The sequence below is a fragment of the Larus michahellis genome, chromosome 7 (assembly GCF_964199755.1).
Source record: "Larus michahellis chromosome 7, bLarMic1.1, whole genome shotgun sequence".
Lineage (NCBI taxonomy): Eukaryota > Metazoa > Chordata > Aves > Charadriiformes > Laridae > Larus > Larus michahellis.
The window spans coordinates 21,910,663-21,933,707 of record NC_133902.1 but is presented as its reverse complement, the minus strand read 5'-3'; the positions used below and the strand labels follow the sequence as shown (position 1 = coordinate 21,933,707).

At 39.7% G+C, this 23,045-nt stretch overlaps 1 protein-coding gene across 2 annotated transcripts in view; it reads right to left on the bottom strand.

The window, feature by feature from the left end:
• The window catches only part of ZNF804A (zinc finger protein 804A), a 229,848-nt gene that overhangs the window by 14,516 nt on the left and 192,287 nt on the right, over window positions 1-23,045 (bottom strand). For both annotated transcript variants that reach the window (XM_074594336.1, XM_074594335.1), the window contains one exon: window positions 20,008-20,151. Coding sequence is in view for 1 of the 2 variants with exons in the window: in XM_074594335.1 (XP_074450436.1) it covers window positions 20,008-20,151 (144 nt within the window). In the remaining variant the exon portion in view is untranslated. The remainder of the gene's footprint in view (window positions 1-20,007; window positions 20,152-23,045) is intronic.

Genomic DNA, 23,045 nt, shown 5'->3' with positions numbered 1-23,045 from the left:
CATTATGGCTTACAGTTGAACAAGGCTCCAGGACTTTGAAAAATAACAGGTTATGGGGCATAAATTAAGACTTTTTTTTCTTTTGTTTTAAGATAACTATGTTTTCTGAATTTGACTAAATGGCTGCAGCGTTGCCATTGTGCAAAAACATTGTTTTAAGCCTGCAGAATTGCTGAATGTTGCATACTGAATATTTCACTGCGATAGCTACCAACCACATGGATAACAACAGCCTGATCTTATTGCAAGCTGTAGGATATTTTTTGTTAACTTCAGCAAAAAATCAGCTAAATACTCCACAAATATTAAGGACAAGACCAAAGAAAACGGCATAGAAATACAGAATTAGCATCTCGCACATCAAATTAATTTTACAGATAATGAAAAGAACATAAAGCTGACACACACTTGTGCATCTGGAAAGTGGTTACGTACGCTAGTCTCTAATTTAAAGGTATTTATTTTAATGACTCTAGGCCTAATTCTACTTCTCTTGAAGTCAATGGAGAAACTCCTGCTGAGCTCAGGGAGAGCAGAGGTTTTAAATTCATCACGGAAATTTTCAGCAACACTTAATGAAGCTTCTTCAGTCACAAAGATTAAAGACAAGATCGGTACACATCGCTTCTTTAAGGATCACTTTACCTTTAGACCCACTTGTGCACCATTCAGGATTCTAATTCAAAAAAACAGATGCAACATTTTAAATCCTGCCAAGAAATGGTTATTCCTAGCACCGTTAGAGGAAAGGGCAATACTGTAGAGAAAAGGGCTCGACTCCACACTTCTGAGAAGACACAGATGGCCACGAGCATGGGGCTGCCCTCAGAAGCCACAGCTCCTCTTTGCTGCTCCGCAGGGACAACCCAGCACAGATCGTTTCAGGCAGCACGTGCCATCCCCTAGTCCCATAGCGTTATCCACCACCTTGCTTTCACTCCAGCAGTGAAGTACAGCACGTACAATATTTTCAAGTTTGACAGTTCTGCTGCAACCAAAATACTCATTCAGTGAGGCACTGCCTCCTGGTATGTTCAGTCACTGAGTGCTAAATGTTGATGACCGCTTTATTGTCTGGTGTCCTGGTTTGAGGTAAAACAGAACCAACTTTCTGCTCAGTAATTTTACTTCTTAGCTAGGCCTCTTCTAACTCTCTGAAATTAACAGCATGTTGTGTCTAAAGCGGTTTGTTCAGAGTGATAAGACAGTTTGTGCCAAGGAATGGTACGCAGAGAGGCTCCTGATTATACTTATTGCTATAACTACGAAGGTCAGTTAATTTCATTATTTGCCCCACTGGAGGGTCAGAAGCGGAAAAGCGTAGAGGGGTCCCACCTGCAGGGAGGAGTGGACAGGACAGGTGACCAAAATCGACCAACAGGGTATTCCATCCCATCTGCCCCATGCTCAGTATAAAAGCTGAGGGATCAAAGGGTCAGCTCTCTTCCTTCAATGGCTGACGTCCGAGGAGGACCCTGTCTGTTCATCTGCCTTTGATCCCGATCCGAGTGTTCCTGACTCCAACTCTGGAACCCAGTTCCCACCCATTGCTGAGTCCAGCCTGGGACTTCCCCAGTGCCTGCCAGTGACATCATCCTGGGAGCTTAATACGGTTTTGTATATACTGTATCTATTTCATTATTTTCTTTTTTATTATTAATATTTCATTGAAGTATTTTAGTTTCTTCTAAACTTATAAATCTCTTTATCTCTCCTCCTCCTCTCCGTGTACGAGAGGCTGGGGAGGAGGATCTGTCGGCGGCCATTACCACGAAATGTGGCCAGTTACAATTTCCCATGCATAAGTAACAAGAGCTCCACAACAATCCCAACTCTTTCCAACTCTCTCTGGAAAGCTGTAAGCTATTAGAAAAATCCCCATTTGAGCAGCATTCATCTTCACAGAAGCAACAACTTCCTCACTAAGAACTACTTTCAAAGAAAGGTCACCTCTACACCTCTTTGGAGAGGGAATATTGGATTTCCCTTTAGAATGATTCCCCAGTGGGAGATGATACGGCCACAAAATGGATGGCTCCATCAAGACACAAGCGTTGGACGGCTCAGCTGTTAAAGCTGTCTTTTGCTCATTTTGCAGACTGTTTTTCTGTTTTCTACTTGGGTAACATACTTGGCAGCTCTGACGTCTTTGAGACTTCACCCAACAACTCTGCACTCCAGTGCCCTCCACACATACTGGTGTCTGCTGTGACCCACCAGCTTCTCACCTTGGTCAAAATGGTTCACTGGGTCTCCAGCACTGAAGTTCTCTGTGGGATTGCACTACTATTCTGATTATTCCTCCTTCTTTACTGAAGAAGGACACAATACCCTTTCTACAAGCACATTAAAAATTGCAAGCAGAAATTTTTAGTCTAGGGTTTCAGCCTCTTTGCCACGGAGACTGAAATGAACCTACCAAATCTTAAACCTTACCAGTCTCTACAATGTGCACAATGACTGAAAATGAGGAATTCATATTTACAGTCAGTTTCTCTAGAGGGTATTTTCCAAAATCCTTGAAGGATATTGTAATAACTCTGACGGGCTAAAGGAGATACATGGATTCCCTCAAAGTGAGCTCTTTATTTTAATTCTTATGTCAGAGCTAAATCACAATCACTTTCTCACATCAGTTTTATATTGGATCACTGAGCCGTTCAAAGCCTCTGTTCACAAATTGCTTCTCATCAGTAGGATCTGGTCCTTGACAGAGATTATCCCAGGACCATGACAAGCTTCTTCAAAGAATATATAAAATTTGACCAATGAAAATTGAGACAAGAACAGGCCTTTCCAAATTTTGACACGTATCTCACAGCCACAGCTAACTGGCACAGCCAAAAGCTGTTATCCTTAACTCGACTTTTAATATTATTCGCACAGACTCCTCTGAGAAAAACACAAGATTAAAGAAAAAATTATTAAATACGAAGACTGTGTCTTGCAAGGCAAAATGAATTAACACTGTAATTTGACTTACGCTTTCACTTTTGACCATGCAAATGAAATGCGTGCTAAAGTAATTTTGATACCATACCCCTGACATTACCAGGAGTAGTAGATGCTGGTAGCAAGCGGTTATGAGAGCACCTATCTCTCTATTATGCTTGTCTTCTACTGCATCATTGCTTTTGCAGACTGAAATATTAGTAACTTTAGAGCAAGGATGCATGTGTCACCACACTGTGTTAATAAGGTATTAAGTTGTCAGTAAACCAAAACCTGCACCTGGACTTAGAATCATAGAATCTTCATGGTTGGAAAGGACCTTTGAGATCATTGAGTCCAACCAAACAACCTACATTCTCTGCCACTAGAGCATGCCCTGAAGTGCCAAATCTAGACGTTTCTTAAATACCTCTAGGGATGGTGACTCAATCACCTCCCTGGGCAGGCTGGTCCAGTGCCTGACCACTCTTTCAGTAAAGTAATTCTTCCTAATATCTAATGTAAACCTCCCCTGCCACAACTTCAGGCCATTTCCTCTGGTCCTGTCATTATTCACCTGGGAGAAGAGGCCAACCCCCACCTCTCTCCAACCTCCTTTCAGGTAGTTGTAGAGGGCCATGAGGTCTCCCCTCAGCCCCCTCTTCTCCAAGCTAAACATGCCCAGCTCCCTCAGCCTCTCCTCATATGACCTGGTCTCCAGACCCCTCACCAGCCTGGTAGCTCTCCTCTGGACACGCTCCAGCACTTCAATGTCCCTCTTGTACAGAGGGGCCCAGAACTGAACACAGTACTCGAGGTGAGGCCTCACCAGTGCCGAGTACAGAGGCATGGTCACTTCCCTACTCCTGCTGGCCACGCTATTCCTGATACAAGCCAGAATGCTGTTGGCCTTCTTGGCCACCTGGGCACACTGCTGGCTCATGTTAAGCTGGCCGTCCACCAGCACCCCCAGGTCCTTTTCTGCTGGGCAGCTTTCCAGCCACTCTTCCCCGAGCCTGTAGCGCTGCTTGGGGTTGTTGTGACCAAAATGCAGGACCTGGCACACAGGACCCAACTTGGTAGGACCTTCCCAAATTTGGAGGACTTAGGTCGCTGGGTAAGCTGCTAGCAGACAACTAAAGCTCTTTCTTCATCCCACTGCCCAAATTAGAGCAATTTGTATTAAAAGAAATAACTTGCTAAGAGATCACTAAAGAAGGAACTGAAGTTATAGCTGCTTAGTTTTAATAAGTTGGTTATAAGTTATACGGTGTTGTCTATTCTCATCAAATCTTATTAATGTGTAGCACATTACTGCAGAGAGATAAACTGAATGTAGTTTTTATGCCTTAAACTAACATCTTGCGCTAGGGTTTTAACGCTTTTTATCTGTAAAATTTAAGAAGGGCAATCAGATCCTGTGTGAAAAATAGCAAATGGCCATCCTTGTGAAAGAAAGAAACACCATCTTTTATACCAATAGCCTTCCAAAATATACACTAATGACTGCATTGAAAAATGGGCATGAAAAACAAAATATAAGGACCGCTTAAGTAATTTTGCATAATTTTTAAGTACCTCTTGTATTAAAATATAGACATTTTGCAGTGTTAAAACTTCAAGCTTTTGTTCAATGAGTAAAAGATGGTGAATGTAAGAACAAAATCACTGAAAACCTAAATTTGGATACTTGGCTTCCCACCAGAAGTTCAAAGCCTTCCCTGAGACACTGAATATACACAGCTACACCTAACACGAGCACAAGTTGGGTCTATTCATCAAATGCATGCACATTTAGGCAATGGAAGTCCCCAGTACTTCTCACTACTGATGCCAGACATAGTGTTTTCCAAAAGGCAATAAAGTTCTGATACAATTATAGGTAGCAGTCTCACACCCTTGCAATCAGATACATTAGCACAGCTTCAATTTGCTTTCCTCTTTTAACAGATGTTGTGGAACAAATTTTTTGTGGCTACAAAGAGTATGCGTCGCTTTGATGCTGTGAACTTTCACTTCTGCCTCGGGCAGTATCACTAACGATAAATCATTCTGCTTGAAACTTCTACTGACCCTCAAGACGCCAGCTGGCATCCCGCATGCAGCACATACGCAATCTGCGTCCAGATTTACACGTAGTGCCATGGAAAGCATTGCCTCTCCCACTTCCACTCTAGAGGAATTCTCTAGCTGTTGAAACGTTACAGAAGAACTTAACTCTATCCATCAGCAGCAAATAAATGGCTAATGGGATGTAAAATTTAGGAAAGACTAAGCCATATTAGTTTTAATGTCCATTCACATTTAAATTAGTGATCCTTCCTCTTGTACAGCTCCTCAACTATTTCTGGTCTTTCATTATCACCCTCTGAATTGGGTTTATGATGGAAATGTCTTCCATTTTCTCACTATTAATCCTAAAGGTAATGGGAGAAGCTGGTGCAACAATCGTCTTTTCTAAGAACTGGTCTTTGTAGTCCCTGCTCTCTGGTGAGACAGAGTTGGCAGCTTGGTTTTCCAGGCTCAGCCTAATTGGAACATGAAAATGAAACTCTATTTACTACTGATTTTGATAGTTTTGCCTTTCACTCTTGAAGATTCCAAACACAGCAAAACTGTTAATTATATCATCTTAACAGAAGTTATTCTATTTCACAGTCAACAGCCTCAAAAGGAGCTGTTTATTGGCCTCTCCCAGTTACTGTGTATTCCCCGTATTATTGTAACTTCACCATCTTCAGGTCAAAGGGAGAAAAACTTAAGATTCTAGAGCACATCAGAATAGTCATCAGAAAAATCCCCACACTAAAACACATCAAACTCTCCCAAATAATATTCTGCTACTGCATGTTAAGCAAGTGGAAGCAAAAGCAATGCCTTTGACTTGCGCACTCTTCAATGTGATCTGATTAATCCTGGGGTAATTGCACCGTTCATCTGCTGACACGTAACCCAAATACAGAAACCATACAGAAGTCATTTCTGGTGACTCAAGTACTCAAATACAGCAGTAGTATTTTTCCTTACCCAAACCCTATCTTTCAGATAGCAATGAATTCTAGAGTGTAACAATTGCTTTTTATTCTTTTGCAGGTGCTGGGGCGGAGGAGTACACCTGTACCATGTCATTCATCACTGAAACACAAGTGCTCTTTACTTAGATGGTGGCAGCTGTCTGATGGTGCACACCAATTACACCGAACAGTGAGGACGGGGAGAGAAGAAGTCACTATCATCAGCTGAAGCTGCAGGGGGGATTAATGTAACAGAATCTAATTACCTGCCTGGATTTTGGCCAGTGCAGGACTGGAGTCACCACCCTCGCTGCTAAAAAAGCAGGCTGGGAACTTCAATTACCATGGTGGTTAAGGTCGCGGTTTTATATCTCGAAGGCAGCAAGTCTGGCAACACAATTATATTGCTCCAATAGCGACTCAAAGGAAAAAGTGCCACCCGTTGAAGTACCAAGTCTGGTAGCACATAAATGTTAATTAGCCGTCTTTTTTTAGAAATTATGAGATGCTCTAGTCCTGCACAGTGTGAGATTTGATGAGATGAGAGCACTAGGTGGTATAGCTAATAAATCAGTTTACTGTACAACCTCATTTCTTTAATGAAGAGCATTTAATGAAGAGAATACCTGAGCCTTAGTAAAGCAAGAGCCCCAGGCGTACACTTGCAAACCGAAATGCTGGATTTAATTTTTTTGCATTCTCTCCAAAACAGGGAGCACTGACCTACCACTAGTCATTAGAGAATGCTCTCCTGTCAGGGGGCAACGCTAAGCATAAACTTTGATGTCAGAATTAAAAAACACAGAAGAGATGAGTGGCAAGGCCATTATGGGAGAATAACCAGTAAAGCTACAGTTTTCATAAGGAAATAACTTTTAAAAGCTGACAAGAGCTGTCAAGGTGTCAGGCCAGGAGAAGAGCCAGCACAATTAACATATACTAGGCTTCAATCTACTGGGAGGGAAAAAAGTAGGATTTATTTTGGACAATTACAAGTTAATAAATGAAAGTGTCAGTTCCTCTGTAAAGCACCCATTAAAGAGTACTAAAGGCCAAAACCTTTCACAGTTTCTGCCATAGTGGGCAAAACACTACCATTATTTTATATTTCAAGCAATTTTATTGTCAATGACAGCAGTTACAAATGTACAAGAAAATATTTTCCTTAGCAGCATACCAGGCAGTTTACTTTGCAGAAAACATCTGAGCTCCAAAAAGTGTGTAGCATTTTACATTTTTATTATGAACACTGTGTATTTTTTTTTTTATTTTTTTTTTTTCCCCCAAAGCGCACCCATATGAATGAGTGCTTGAAGTGAAGTGCTCAGGAGGGCACACCATACCACTTTACATCCTGCAGCTACACACAACCCCTGCCCGGGGAGTGAAAGGCACCTATTCAGGGCTGCAGGGAGCCGAGCAGACTCCTGCACGCTGGCAGCCACTTCCTGCAGGAAGATGAGCTCTCCCCTCAATAAGCGCAAGGGCAGGCAGGGTATCGGTCCCTCCCTGACCTCACCAGTTGCCCTCGTTTCCCTCACTCCGACTCCTCATTTAATTTCAGACAGCATGCAGAGCCATCGACTTCTTTGTGCGAGGCTCACCCCAAGAGTTAACCAAGCTCAGCAACATGCTTCTGCTTTTTTTCCCTTTCACTTCAAAAACAATGAAGAATTGGGTTGGCTTCGCCTGCGGAATCCTTCGTCCTCTGCTGCGGACCAAGAAAAGATATGTATGGTGCTTGAAACCTGTTATTCTGAGTTGCCTACTTCACAATAAATTACAGATCAAGTATCTCCAATTCAGATGGTAACTTGACGGACTTGCAAAGGAGTCAGACCTCCCTATGCATACCCATAGAAGAAGACACAGAAGCCCATTTGTGGTGGCGAATCTCCATTTTACAATGAGCAGGTAGAGAAGCTGTACTCCAGTAGGGACGTAGACCTTGAATTTTATCTTAAAATCCCCTTTAAGGGAATAAAAAGCTTCCAAACCCAGCACTTTTTAATAGACAATCTTTTCTTCTCACTATTGCTTAAGGAAAATGATATGACATTATTTTTGCCTTGTTGATCTTCCTGTTAATCAAGGCAGAGATGAGTCATTAGCTACTCTAGCTTCCTTTTGTTCATAGCCAGGCAGGTGTGCAGAGCCAAAGCAAGATACCTGAACAGTGCTTGAAAAGAAAATCCGCCTTCCACAGAGTCATTTGGAAAAGAGCAGCTATCATTTAAGATGTTATCTACCACTATTTAAGTAAAGTAACCCCCCACCTCATCATCATAAGCGAGCTTATTCAACACCTACTATTTTAAGGCAACCCAGCTCTCACCGTTGCAAATCCCATTGCTCAGCTGTTACGAGAGCTTTGCTTGGACAGCCACTCCTCCTCACTCTAATTTGTTTTGAGTTAAGAACAAAAGAAAAAGGGATCCTAAAATAGGCTTGGATATAGCATATGCCTTGCAGGAATTTTGGCATAGGGTGGATGGACATCTGCTTCAGGCCTGACCTACTTCTAAGCATCTGAACACAAACATCTCCTTGCAAATATTCCCTGTATTTTTTTTTAGCTGTTAATCCCCCAGTGATTTCGCCTGCCCCTCAAAGAGCAAAGAAACCTTCTTTGCTCTTTGAGATCTGAGCTGAACTCAGTTATATTGGGGTCTGGCCATTTGAAGATGTTGGCAGTGTTGGTCACTAAGGAGTAACTAGAGCTTCCACTGTGCAAAGCAAACACCAGGTGCTCCATGAAGAAGTCACAGCCTTGGTAGGCAAAGCAAACGTGAGACAGCTTAGGAGTCAAACATGTTCTTTTTCAGTGAGCATATAATGCCCACAGGTAGACTATAATAATTTAGCTTAGATGGTATTTTTAATATATTTCTCATTATACCACACACAACTTTTAACCAATCTTATACAGTAGGCTGATGCCAAGAAAGTATACTAATTGGGGCATTCCTTAGAAATGCATATCATGTAACTATGGGCAGAAATGAGGGAAGAAAATGAAGTAATCCACATCAGTGGCGTGTGTTGTACTTGCATCCAAACAAATGAAAAAAGAAAGATTCATTAAGCAAGAAATGAGTCTCGAGATGGCACAGAAGAAAAGTCTCCTGCTGGGACAGGGAAGCAGGACTGCAAAGCGAGATAAGACAGGAGAGGTGGCAGCAGCCTCTGTCTCACAAAGCAGAAGAAAAAGAAAACCATTCAGGTTAGCTTAATGCTTGCTTGGCAAAATAAAGGGGAAAAAAACTACAGATGAGTTTGATAAGCATATTTTAATGCTTCATTCACTTTGTTTTTTTCTGATTTGTTCCATTTGTGGGTTCATTTTCAAATCAATACAGACTTCCATTTTTTATCATCCCTAGTGACAGCATTGTCTCATACTGTGCCTTTTGTCCATGAGACAAAGACTATTGATAACCTTAAGTATCCTTAAACAAGTGTTCTGCTCTTGCAATGCTCCCTGTAACTGGTGTGCCTCCACGGAAGTCCCCTTTGGCCAGGGGTACAGCTGCTTTTCTTGCAGTCAGGAGAGGAACAACACTAATAGTAGGAGGAGGATGCACAGAGGTGACGAGGAGAAGACCCGATCCTCAAGGGAGTCTGTGATAATGATCCTTAACCTCTGGTACTGATGTAACACTTCTCTTCCATGCTATTGCTGTGAGTCTCTTGCTTTGTTTCTAGCTCTCATTACAAGCAACCTGTAGGCAGATGTGTCTCTTTGTAGTTACAAATCACGTAACACAATGAGATCCTGTACCAGATGTGAACATACAGACGCCAGTGTGCAAGAAAGCACTTAATAGCTATATACAAATATACAAAAAAAAGTGGTTAAAAATAAATTTTAAAAAAATCACCATTAAAGAAGGTGGAGGTTTTATTTTATAGATTTTTTTTTTTAAATTTTCTTGAATTTCATTGCTAGAAAAGGGAAAGTGGGTTACAGGTGCAGAGCCAACTTTTTGTGTTCTCTCTTGGTATTATTTGGTATATCAAGACTGCGTATCAAGACAACAGCAGTTAAGTCATATCAGAGAAGCTGGGCATTTAAAAGTAGTAGCATTAATCTTGAGCGAACTTGGATTAATAGTATTTATCGTTTGTATTACAGTATACCATGGGTCTCTTGTCGGTTCTAGTTTAAAAAAAGATGCAACATGTTGTTGGAACAGACAATTCAAGGAAAGAGAAGGATGCCTGCAAAAGGGAGGCACAGTCATGTAGACTGCTTGTACTTATATTGTCTTCTGCAGATTGAATGTCTTAAAAAAATAAGTCATTCCACCAAGAGACATCAACATTTTCAATCATTTGATGTTGAAGCACTACTCTTTTGCTGCACATGGAGACTTTGGAAGAAATTGAAAGGTCCTTAACAGAGTAATTGAGGTTCGTCACAAGGATGTTTGTCATGAAAAAGCGCAGGTGAAAGCACAGTGAGAAACTAGGAGAAATTACTGGAATAACAGTGTACGGTATCCTTCAGACGAAGGAAAAGGCTCAGCTGAATCCAAAATACAAATAGGACTGAAAACAGGGGCACGATTCTATCCTTACTTTCTACCGACTCCTGAAATCTTCTTAAACGAGAGCTACTGCCTGTCTGCCAAGAGGTCACAACAGACTGCGTTCCTGCTCACGTCATCTGTCCCTTCAAACGCTCATAGGGCCCTTATTTAAGTGTTTCTTATTTCATTCATTCGCAGTGGGAGGGTCAGGAAAGTTTACATTAGGGAGCCACTCAGACTTTTACTGGACAGCTGTAGTTCCAGCAATAATTAAAAAAAAAAAAAAAAAAAAAAGGAACAAAAGCCAACCAGCTAACCATCACAGCTCAATCCCAAACAGCAAACCACAAACATAAAAGAGGCTCTGAAGCTAAATTGTTCCAAGATGGCATCGACCACACATGGAAAAAAGAAGAAAAATACGAGTTCATATTTTAAAGTTGGCTTGAACGCTCCTTGAACAGTTTAGGAACTTGAAGACATTCCTGCATAAGCTGCTAATGAACTGCAATTAAAATATGCAGAACAGTAATTATAGTTTCTAGAGTAGCAATGGTCTGCCTAAAGAACCTACAGCAGTAGTCATCTGCTCAAGGCGTACAACTTTTCCTTAGATGTACCGTAAGTCAACCCCTGGCTCTGTAGAGGTCCCAATGTCCTACTGCACGTAGCGTGTAGGACTGAGCAGGAATCAGCACTTGAGGGAAACCAACCATCACTTCCATACATTTTCTTTGTCCCGTCACATCTCTTCACAAAAGGCAAAGCTGATTGCAACGTTATGTTTCATCAACAGGTCAGAACCACCACTGAGAAAAGAAAAAGCTTTTTTCTGGCATGAAGGAAGGATTGATTTTGCACAGATCAGCAAAGACATCGATAATTATCCTAAGATTTACTGTGCCTTGTACTGAAAAGGTGAACAGTTCTTCCCAATGAAGAATGAACTCTCACATGTAAACCAGCATGCACAAGCTGTAGGGCGTAAAATACAGTTCTGGCAGAGCTCCTAAGGAAAAAAACCAAATATCCCGAAACTTTTTTTTTGGTAGCAAACAGAAAACTATAAGGTGGCTTTTGCAGCATCAGGGATGGAGTACTAACCATTGCCATGCACAACTTAAATGTTTTAGCAAATTAAATCATGTTAATGTCACCAAAAAAATTATTCACCTTGAGAGGTCATATATTACAGAATATATTACTAGCAACATATTTCTCCTTCATTTAAGAAAATTTCAAAACTCATTGTAAATACCATTTTTCTCTATGATCACTGACAGCTCAAACCCATGGAGTAACAAAATGTTTTTCATATTATTCATTACTTCAACTTAATCTGTATTCTACTTGATTACTTTCAGGACAGCAATGGAACTTCTGAAAATCACAGAAACGGTATTCTGTTGATTGGTTTAAATTTTGCAGTCATAACAAAGCTTAAATTAACTTGGGGAGATTCATTCTGTTAAGGAATGAATGAAAATAAAAAAGAATATTTTTCTTCCAGATAATTACTTAGCCTAACACAACAAAGCAAGGGATAGGTAAACCATCTCCGAGTTTGTATAACACAAGTTTTTAATCATTTCTCCCCATCAAAAGACTGTATGCCAAAAGATGCATTATAATATACACGATGCCTCAGGAATCATGTACTGGAACACTGTATTATTTCCTACCTTCAAATCCCAATTATTATGTCTATTCTTATCTTAGTGCTGAATGGAACAAAAGTATTTTCTTTCGCAACAGTGTTGGCCAAACAGCAGAAACCTGATAAATGCTGCCATGGTAAAGCAAGTTTAAAATTAGCCTCAAGTTCAGCTAAACTACGTGTAGAAAGTTTCACAAATTGATTTAAAAAGGCAACGCTGAACTGAAATTGATGAGTGTAGTTTTAAATAAAACACTGAACCACACAACAGTAGAAATGCATGCCCAGGAGATGTACGGAGTTAACCATGTTTCTTCTTGTCCCTTATTCCTCCCTCCCTCTTTGTGTTGGGGCTGTATTTTTCCCCCCTCCCCACTGAAGTAACTTGCTCAATCTAGATTTGGGAAATAATAATAAATGAGGAATGGGTGGTTGAATTAAATTTGTATTTTTTATTTTTTTTTGCATGGAAATATAACGTTACTGATCTGTCAGGTTATCAGACTGATCTGGATATTAAAAAGGACAGAAAGGAGAAGGCTGCGATAATTCAAAACCAAAAAAAATTAAAGAACTGAGGATAAACACCAAGTTTCTAAACTCAGGAAGGGTTGGAGCTGGGTAAGGCTGCTCCTGTTTTAAAGAACAGGCTCCTCGTGGAATCAGAAGTGTCACTGCATGGGGTTAAGATTGTGTTTGCAGGCTATTAGGGGGATAGACAGGATGTATACTTCTCTACTGTAATTATGTTCATTCTAAAAACACTTTTTCAGAAAAGATAATTAGTTAATCAAACATTATTACAGAACAGAATTTCCCAAACACGAAAAACTAAGGCCAGAAAGTAGTAATATGTCTTTGTTGGTAATGAGGAAACACAGTGTTAGCTGGCAACAAAATTGGATTTTGCAGTATTAATACTTTACTCAAGAATACCTTGTCTAACCATTCAGTACAAGTTTTTAGCTAAAGAATGCCTAAAAACTCTGTTACACTGATACCAATCAAGAAGCCAATTTCTGGGATTAAATTTTATAGGTAAAAACTGGAAGGAAAATATATATTTTTTTTTTCTTTTTTTCAGGAAACAATGTGTGAAGTTTCTCTCTAAATATACTGAAATATTCATAAGTAACAGAATTTAACTGTTTAATTTTAAAATACATTCCATAAATCAGAAAACGGACTGTCATTTGCAGCCTTCCAATGCAGGCACATTACTAACAGACCAGCAAGACACCTTCCAAGTGGCTTTGTGCCCTAATGCAGTGGGACTATAGTTCCCCTTCTCCTGAAGCCTTCCTGTTCCTGCTAATTATCTCCCTGCACTTCACTCTGTCTAAGCCAAAACCTACCCCAAACCCCCCACTCAGGGGCAACCCCAGAAGCAGCACTCTCAGCAGCCTGCCATCCAGAAACAGGCTCCCCACTGGAAATTTCTCTCCAGCATTTGCTCTGGGCACATCCTCATGTTGCAGAGGAGCAGAGACCCTCACGTTTGCGGTTCCCTCCTCCTTCATGGCCTCGTGTGGTCCTGTTACATTGGCAGTTTTGCCTTTCTCTTCAGAATAACAGGTTGGTTGGTTGTTTTTTTGTTAATTTTTTTTTTAGTTTTTAGTTTTGGTTTTTTTTTTTTAACGGAGTTTAGAAAGGAAGCACTGTGTCTACTGCAGTACTCTGTTCCAATGCTACCAGCTGTGCTGAGCTATAATTAATAGGTCTGGTGATGACCCTTATTAGTACTACTGTCAGTATAAATGCTTAAAACTTAAAAGGAAGCTTTTTACTAAAATACAAACAAAACTCAATCCAGCCACAAAAGACCACTGAATAATGCAATATTCATGGGAAAAAAAACCCAAACTGAAATACAGTGATAGAGCAGTGTGTGTTTGGAAGAGGAGGGTGTCATTTTGTGGTTGTATGTGCATTACAAATATACATATGTATAAGAACACACAGCTGAACATTTCTGTTCCCTTAATATTTAAAAAGGCTATAAAGACGACTATCCTTTCCTGAGGAAAAAAAAGAAATATAGGAAAAGGTGCCAAGTTACATTCTGGGAAAGCAATAACAACAGTAAGAGAGAGCTACACAAGACTGATTCAAACAAAAATGTTTAAATCCTCATCTATGCTTGTTTAATATTTGTAAAGTAAAGACTGCCTGCCCATAAGGACACACCGAAATGTTGCTCGCTTCTAACATGAGAAACAAGCTGAAATAAGGGAAGGAGCATAACATTTCTCCATTCCAGAAAATTCAACAGGAATCCTATCTGCTATTAAAAGTGATGTCACTTAGTTACAAAGAAGAGAAAGTGCACTGAAATGTATTTCAAAGAATTATTTTCACTTGCAAGGAATGGAAAAAATGACGCTGCATGTGCTTTCCACCCCAATTTCCCCACAAGCTCCATCCAACAGCACGCACTGGGGTCACACTTTCCCCACCAGGACATGAAGTTGCTGGCACTGCAACTGCCTTCCTGCCACCTGTCCCCACTCTCCCTGCAGAGACACCTGCCCTCTCAGTCACACAGGACACCATAGGTTTGTCACCGAGACATCCATAGGGAGATTTTTCTGATCCAGGACCAGCCTAGGTAGTGCTTGAAGAAGTGATTCATTTTATCACTCTCGGGGATTTTCACGGCCATAAATTCTCACCATGGCCTTGTATATTTTGTCATCTTAAACATCCCTCCTGGCTGGGCTCAGTGCACAGCAAGGTCCATCAAAACGCAATGTGATGTCAGGCAGCATGGAGCTCTAGCGGAGATGCTGACTGGTGGAAGAGGACCGGACCTGGCTGAGGGCAGCCAGCCTTGGGCTCTGCCTCCAGCCTCCCCTGGTAGGCATGTCTCATCAAGCAGAGCCCAGCACAGCCAGACACACGTCACGAAACAAACTCTGTCTTGCTCTGCGTTGCTCCTTGTAATCCCCTTCACCTTAGTCTATCAGGTAACCAACTCCAGCTTATCCACAGGAAAGGCTACACTTAACACTTGAGAAACAGAAGTTTTAATATTCTTATTTTATGAAATCCCTTAATGGTGAACATCCCCAAAACTCTGACCCACTACATATCATGTTTGTTTTGCTTATGAAGAAAATCTTCAGAATATTCTTGACGCTCTTAAGATTTTATTCTGTACTAGGACACTTTTTTGAGAATCATTACTTCTACATTTTGAAGATGGTATACAACATGTTGCCTCTGTCTTAGACCGCAAAAAGCAGGCCTGAAAAAAACAACATGAAGTACTGTTGGTTCCCAGGAAATAGTTAATTTCTTTTGGTTTGCAATTAAACGTGTTTCATTTCAAAGCAGATTGTAGCAAGGTGGGGGCTGGTTTCTTCTCCCAAGTAACGAGCAATAGGACAAGAGGAAATGGCCTCAAGTTATGCCAGGAGAGGTTTAGACTGGATATTAGGAACAAATTGTTCACCCAAAGGGTCATCAAGTATTGGAACAGGCTGCCCAGGGAAGCGGTGGAATCGCCATCCCTGGAGGTATTTAAAAGACAGGTAGACGTGGTGCTTAGGGACATGGCTTAGTGGTGGTTTTGTCAGTGTTACGCTGATGGTTGGACTCGATGATCTTAAAGGTCCCTTCCAACCTGGACGATTCTATGATTCTGTACCCTCTGCAGGCACCAACCAAGTAGAAGAGATGGGACCTTTTTTTTTCAAGAGGGACTAACTCTACAATGAGAATTTTTAAAAAAACACTGTACTGATGACTGCAAAGATTCGCTGCTTTGTTTTTAAATTGCAGTCAAACAACCAATAACATCCACTTATCTTTGCTGAGAATACCAGCACTCCCAGATGCTGCACTGCTCTATAGAATCATACTGCTCTTACTTTATACCTTATATGTCTCATACCTCATAGGATGTACAAATTTAGTACAGTTATAGGGTTTTTATTGTTATACCTAACCACACCCTTCCACGTCCAAATTTCTTTTTCTTCACCCATATTCCATGACATATTTATTCAAACAGATAAAGATGATAAAAGTTTGGACTTCTGATTGGCTGCAGGTTGATATTCTCTAACCTATTTGGCAAAGAAAAACATGTAGAGACAGGAGAAAAATGTAGACAGAAGAAATCTGTGTGTCAAATAGGGAAAGAAGACAACTACTAATTTAGTCTTCGTGCATAATTTGTGTCTTAGTACCTCCATACAATTTTAAATACATTTTTAGAGCAGGGAGATCATTTTCATCCAGGGATACACAGTTTGAGAAATGACCTCTGATTCTGTAGGGAAAAATTCCTACTTATAATTTACTTAATTGATTGTATTTGCATATCTAGATGCAAATACATCAGGGCTATTAATTTTATTTTTCATCACAGCTTTTTTGTTGTTATTTGATATTTGGAAGAGCACTCCTGGGAGAAGAAAAAGCACCAAGCCTGGGTGTGCTGCTGTGATATTATGCAATTAATCAGAAGTTCTGGGATGGGGAGGAAGACTTTCAAATGCAGGAATAAAACCTCTTCATTCTTGTAGCAACAAAAGTCTCCTGAGGAATGACTGATGTAGGGGATCTAGCTGATCACCGTCAAGAGAAAACAACTCATCGACTCTGAACGGCTACGAGACAATGGTCATTCAGAGCCTTAGACTTAATGCTCAGCCACATTTATCAAAGCTGCAGTGTTTTGAGGAACACAGGATTTTTTTCACCCTGCATGAATGCAGCACTTCAGAGAGCTCCTCATGCGCTCCCAAATACTTAAGAAATGCTGCATAAAACCATACAGATGTTTTTAAAGTCCTGGCATGGGTCTCAAAAGCTGCATTCTGTGATTTTAGATCATCATTATCAAATAGCAAATCTGTCATTACTATATTAAATAATAATGGTTCTGCCTTAGTTAGATTTCTCTCTGTATTGCGCCCAGAACATTTTTTTTTTTAAAGACATCTGCATTATATTTTGGGGTTTTTTCCTTTTTTTTTTTGTCTAGGCTTTCAAAGCAAACAAGAGAGTTCATTTTTCTCCATTACCACTGACTGCTTGGAAGTTGCTTTTCCAGTATTTCATAAAGGCTACAGAAATTGCTCTCCAAACCATACTGTCAAAGCTAAGAACAAGAAAACACTAACAGAGACAGTGCAGATCTTGAGATACCGGTCTGAACTCCTTCAGGTCCTAGGAAATTAGTTTTGCCCTATTCCTATCCTCTCTTTCTGGACCAGTCATAAGAAGCTCCCTCATACTATCACAAAGTGGGTGTTAAGAAGCTATAAGACACAATAAATCAAACCACAGCCAACCCCTGACAATACAGGGCCCCCCACCCAACGGCAGAAACCCACATAATTATAAAATCTTCTCTTTTAAATCCTGTAAGTTTTCTGTGCTAGTAACCTTTGAATCGATGGAAAGAAAAAGAAAATCTTCCACAATAAAACTGACGTACAGGAGCTGTTGCGAACATTTTCTCTGATAAACCATCCCATGGCTTAGATGGTGTGGTAACAGAGTGCTCAATTAGGATTAAAGACGGCTTTTCAGAACAGCTGGGATGAACTCAGGTTTAGGCAGAGCTTTCATCCATTTGATCATATAGAAACCACTGTCACGTGCTGCCATCACTGAAACTGAACTGGCTGCATACGCTTACAACTATTCTTGGATCACGGATTACCTGTCCGTTAATAGTGGAAAGGTGTTAACTGAAGAGAGAAAGTTACAGAAAAATATGAAGCAAAATCCAAAACCAGATTATCTGTTCCTCTCACCCCTACTGAACTGCCGGAAAACTTTTGGCATTGAGGTAGGAAGTTTCAAGACAAAAGCAGAGCATTCAACAGTAGCACCTGCAAATGGCTGTAGCCCACTTAGTAAAATTAGATTACTCAAAACAAGCACATGGTATGAAGTTCTTGGAAAACTCAGCAAATGGGAGCGAGCCTGCACTGCAGCATATGATGCCTGCTCCCTTTTTCACCTGAAATATGAAAAACGAATGTTTTTTTCTTTACAACACCTGTAGAAGCTACCACAAAAAACACTGCAGAAGAGTTAAACTTGACTTAAAGTCTTAATCTCAGTAATCAATAGTCTTATTTGCTAGTAATACTACAGAAAATTATTACTTTGCCCAAACAAGCATCCATACATTTTTTTCTATGGAAAATGAGAAACTTTTGTCTGATTTCCTACCAAGGAGATCAGCGGTGAACCTCTCAGGAAGAGGATGACTTCCTGTGTTTCACCAAACACATGCACAAAGCCACATGCAAACACTGACACACAGGCTCCCTACGCAAAGGACGGAGAGGTAGGATCTGTCGTGCTCCGTCAGACACTGGTGCAGTGTCCACTATCCCCTGTCTAAAGCCATCAGAAAAGAAGAAAAGCTATGCGAACCACTGGAAACAAGTCCCTGTTCAGTCTCATGCTTGACCTCAGTTTCAAAATCAATGTTTCATCAATACTAAATGAAGGAGTGAACACTGCAGCCTTCAGGTTCTCATTACTTAAAAGTGCTTCAAGCACTTAAAATTTAATAAATAAAAATCCTAAGAGAGTTCAAGTGGGGAAGACTCTGCCCATCACTTTTTTTCCTCTGCCTTCCATCAATTGGGTGCTGCTGTGTGAACATAACACCTGAAGAATCGGTTCCACCTATATTTTAACTAAAAATATTTGCAATTTATAATAAATATCTATAGGATGCAATGAAGCGACTTGTTGATTTCTTATGTAATATATTTTTCTCTCCAGCTTCTCATAGATTGCTATTGCTGCTGAGGTTCATATCTCTGTAGTTCTTAAAACTAAATCTAACACTCACACTGACAGTGTAAATTATGGGCTAAATAAAAATACCAGTGAGAGAGAGGGGGAAGTGTTTCAGGGAGAAGTGCTGAAGGAAAGAAAAGCAAATCACTGACTTACAGATATAAAACATGTGTAGCAACTCATCTACGCTCACCCTGAGCAGAATTACAGGAGAAGGGGAGATTCAATTAGAATGAAAAGCAATCAAACCAGATCCACAACCATATGATTTCACCAGATTAAAAAAAAAAAAAAAAAAATACAGAATAATTATCAGCTAAGTGGACTAAGTGGAAATTTCCTGTACAGTTATTACATATCTTTACATTATCATTACATATCTCTTCGGTGGAGTCAAGATGCATTGTGTTTTCCTCTGCCTTACGTAGTCCTGACCACCCCAGAGGCCAGGCCATTGCGCTGGGATGCACTGCCCCTCTCCTGCTGTGGAAGCATCGCTTTTATGTTACCAAAGCAGGACGCACAACTTGGAGATCCGGTGATAAAATGTGGTGGTAACAATGTGAATACCAATGTTTTAAAGCTAACACATATCTTACGGTGAGCTGAGCCAGAAACTTTTCATTACTACAGGTTTTTTTATATTCAATGCATTTAAGTAAAATCATAGCCCATTTCAGAACTGTATCTGCACTAAAAGAAAATTTACCGAAGAGTATGTTAAGTTTCCTATCCACACCTGTTGCAACAAATGCTTCCCAGTAAGTCATCTCTTAGGCATACCACAGCATTTATTTACATGCAAAATTAATCTGCTAACAAAGAAATTGTACATCTACACTTTTAATCATATTTTTCATCATTCCCTTTTCCTCTTTACAATTTAACTGTTTACATTTCTCTTTCTTTCCATCTCAGAATTTTTGACTGTAAAATCTTCATGTTAAGATTTGTTTCTAAGAAAACAGTGTATCTTGCTTCCCAGAACCTGAAATTTGGGCACAACTCAACAGTGCTTTCCAAGCCCACCGGAAGGACACCTTATTTCATTATTCTACCTGAAACTAAGTTGAAGTAGTGAGCAGATTCCTCTTACCTGTTTGTGAGCATGATCATAAGAGTTAATGTGATTGTCAAACTCCTGGTGTTTATAGTACTGCTTGTCACAGAGTTCACAGTAGAAGTTGGCTTTAAGATCTTCCAGAGCTTTTGCTATCGTGTTTTTCTTTTCAGCATAATCCTGGAGGGGGTGCAAAAAAGTAATTTTAGTTTTGCCTTTGATGCTGCGAATGGATTTTGTGCTCTGCAGTTAATCATATTTGTAAACATTTACACACCTCCATAACTAAAAGCCTTCACATTATTTGCTGTGTTACACTGCACATATTTACTGTATCTGCTGCGAGGCTAAGATTTGCACACTTCAATTTGCTATACAGTTGCCAGCTTCCCTTAGGGGCTCTTTCACAGGCTAGAAGGATTTCCCCAGGTTCTGTCTGAATACAAATATTTATCTTGCTGAAGGCTGTTTTCGAGTTAATTTTTGATCCAAGACTCACTGCTGCACAGATCTGCTAGGTAATATACCCAAGCAGAATAAGCACGACGATACAAACTGCAATAATTTAGTTATCAGGCTTTTACAAGAAAGCACGCCTACTAAAAAGAAAACAAAATTAAGGAAACCCTACTGGGTCCTTCTTGAACGCATGTACACATGTCAATGTGAGGAACGTAGAAGGACAGACACACATCTCTGATTACCATTACAAACAACATTGCTTATCATTTATGAGCAAATTATATACAAGTAATATTTATTACCTTCCTAAATACATTGAAGATAATATGGCCTGTTCTGAAAGAGCATGGAAATGGTCTGTCATCTCAAATTAGTTTAATACCAGTTAAACACTGAACATGTATAACTTCAGTGCAATGACTCCTGCTTTTGGGATAGACTCACCCCCTAAATCCCGAATGTGGCAAATATTTTTTAAGAAACTACAACCCTTTGATTTGTTTCACAAGATTTCATCACTGCGAACTCTTTGGAACTGACCCTAAATTCCCCTTGTTTCTGTCTTCTTCCTTGTTCAGTTAGATTAAGATAAAAGCTGATCTTGTACTCAGAACATCCAAAACAGAGTCAATTTGGGGAAAAAAGTCCCTATTTGCTAGCAGTTTTCCACAGCTTAGGACTTGAATACTTCCAATATATTTTTGGGAGTTTAAAAATGGAAAATTTATGCTTATCAGATTATAGTATTTTCCTATCAATTATTTCTATTTTAAAAAAAGAGAGGAATAATAGTCATACAACTAGAATTATACAAAATACTTATTTAAAACAGTACTTTGAATTTAATTCAGCATGACCGGACTGCTAGCAAACACCATTGATTCATACCCAAACTGAGGTACTACTACCTCATTAAAATTTTGTCCGTTTAGAAGAATTGCAAAAGTCACTTCAGAGTGGTGTTTTGAATACTGGCTGACCCATGATGAATTCACATGTTTCTAACACATCTCTAAAATGATGTTTCATAAAATCTCTTTCGTTTAAAACCAAAGTGAGTTAGCACTTTATTTCAAGAAACAGTAGTATTTTAGACTTTGAAATATACGTATGCTGTATGGAAATCTAGCCCGGAAACTCTACACTAGGAAGAAACTACTGGGTTTGAACCACTTCAATTATTACCAAGATGCCTATGTTTAGGAAAACACTGGAGACAGAATATAGAGATATAATCCATTGAAACACTTTAAAATTAATTCTCATAGTCTACAAAGGGATGACACCTAATGTTGTTTTTTTAAAACATAAAAAAGAAAATTATGGAAAATTATGGATGGGGGGATTATCAGAACTCTGAAATATCATATATGACATCTCTGAAGGATGAGAGTGAATGTGATGGGTTCTAAGACAAGAACAGTGAACTGAGTAATAATTTTTCTTTATAGAAAGATCTCACACCATGTTGTCGATTAACCCTCAAGTGAAATTTTGCAAGACTTACTAATGTAGCATAATACCTTGAATAAAGTCACATAACTTCATTAGTATTCCTCTTGACATAAAGCACCATTTTGGAAGCTATATATTTATTCTATAGCACAATCTAACCTGAATTATATTTGACCTGCCAATGCATCCTAATGGAGCAGAGATACTGGAAGCCCGTGAACAACTTCACTGCAAAGTAGTAAAACCTCACCATGATCTCAGGGTTTCTACTACTCAGTTCCTTCAGCTAGGGTTCGTTCAAGGGTAGGGTTAATTTTACATTACAATATTACATCACAGTTTCAGAGGCAAGTAAAGAATGTCATCACATCACCTAAATTAGACACAAATAAATGCATGGATTATAATAACAGAGTTGGATCATGCATGGGGGACGGGAAAAACAGAACTTTTAAATGACAAGAATCAAAAGTATTTGACCTTAGGAACATATGAATGGCTGTACTGGATCAGGTCAACCTTTTGAACCTGTGTAAGATTTTATTCTGTACAACTTATGAAAGTGACTCTTAACTAAGGACCGTTCCCTTTGCAGCTGTATTCTGCTAGTTTCAGTTGCTGCAGATTGGAAAAGGTCATTTTTATTCCCTTTGACTGGGTCACTCATAATTATATACACCCCCTACCACACTGTCTCTCAGGTATCGTTTACTGAATGATACAGTCCTAGTTTATTCCGGCATTCCTTATATAAAGGCCACTCATCACCTCTGCTTGTTCTTTTCATGGTCTCCAAAGAAGACATGATAACACGATATACCACAGTGCAATGCAGTACTATATTAATATTCTCTATTTTCTACCCTATGCCTTTTTGCAGTAAGTTTTAACATATGAGTGTTTTAAAATCATGACAGAGCATTAAACCAACATTTTTATAGAACTCCTTTATCACCTACATCCTTTGCTGCTGTATAATATTTTGCTGTCAGGAGATGTTTCTATTCAACTACTAAACTTCACACGACTTCAGAAACTTCACATTTCTTCAGCATCAGCAAGGGTCATTAACAAACCTCGTGGCTGAGGTACCAGCTTCGGGATGTAAGCATGGGCAATATCATTAACTATTAATTGTGGGCAGTGAAGTATCTATC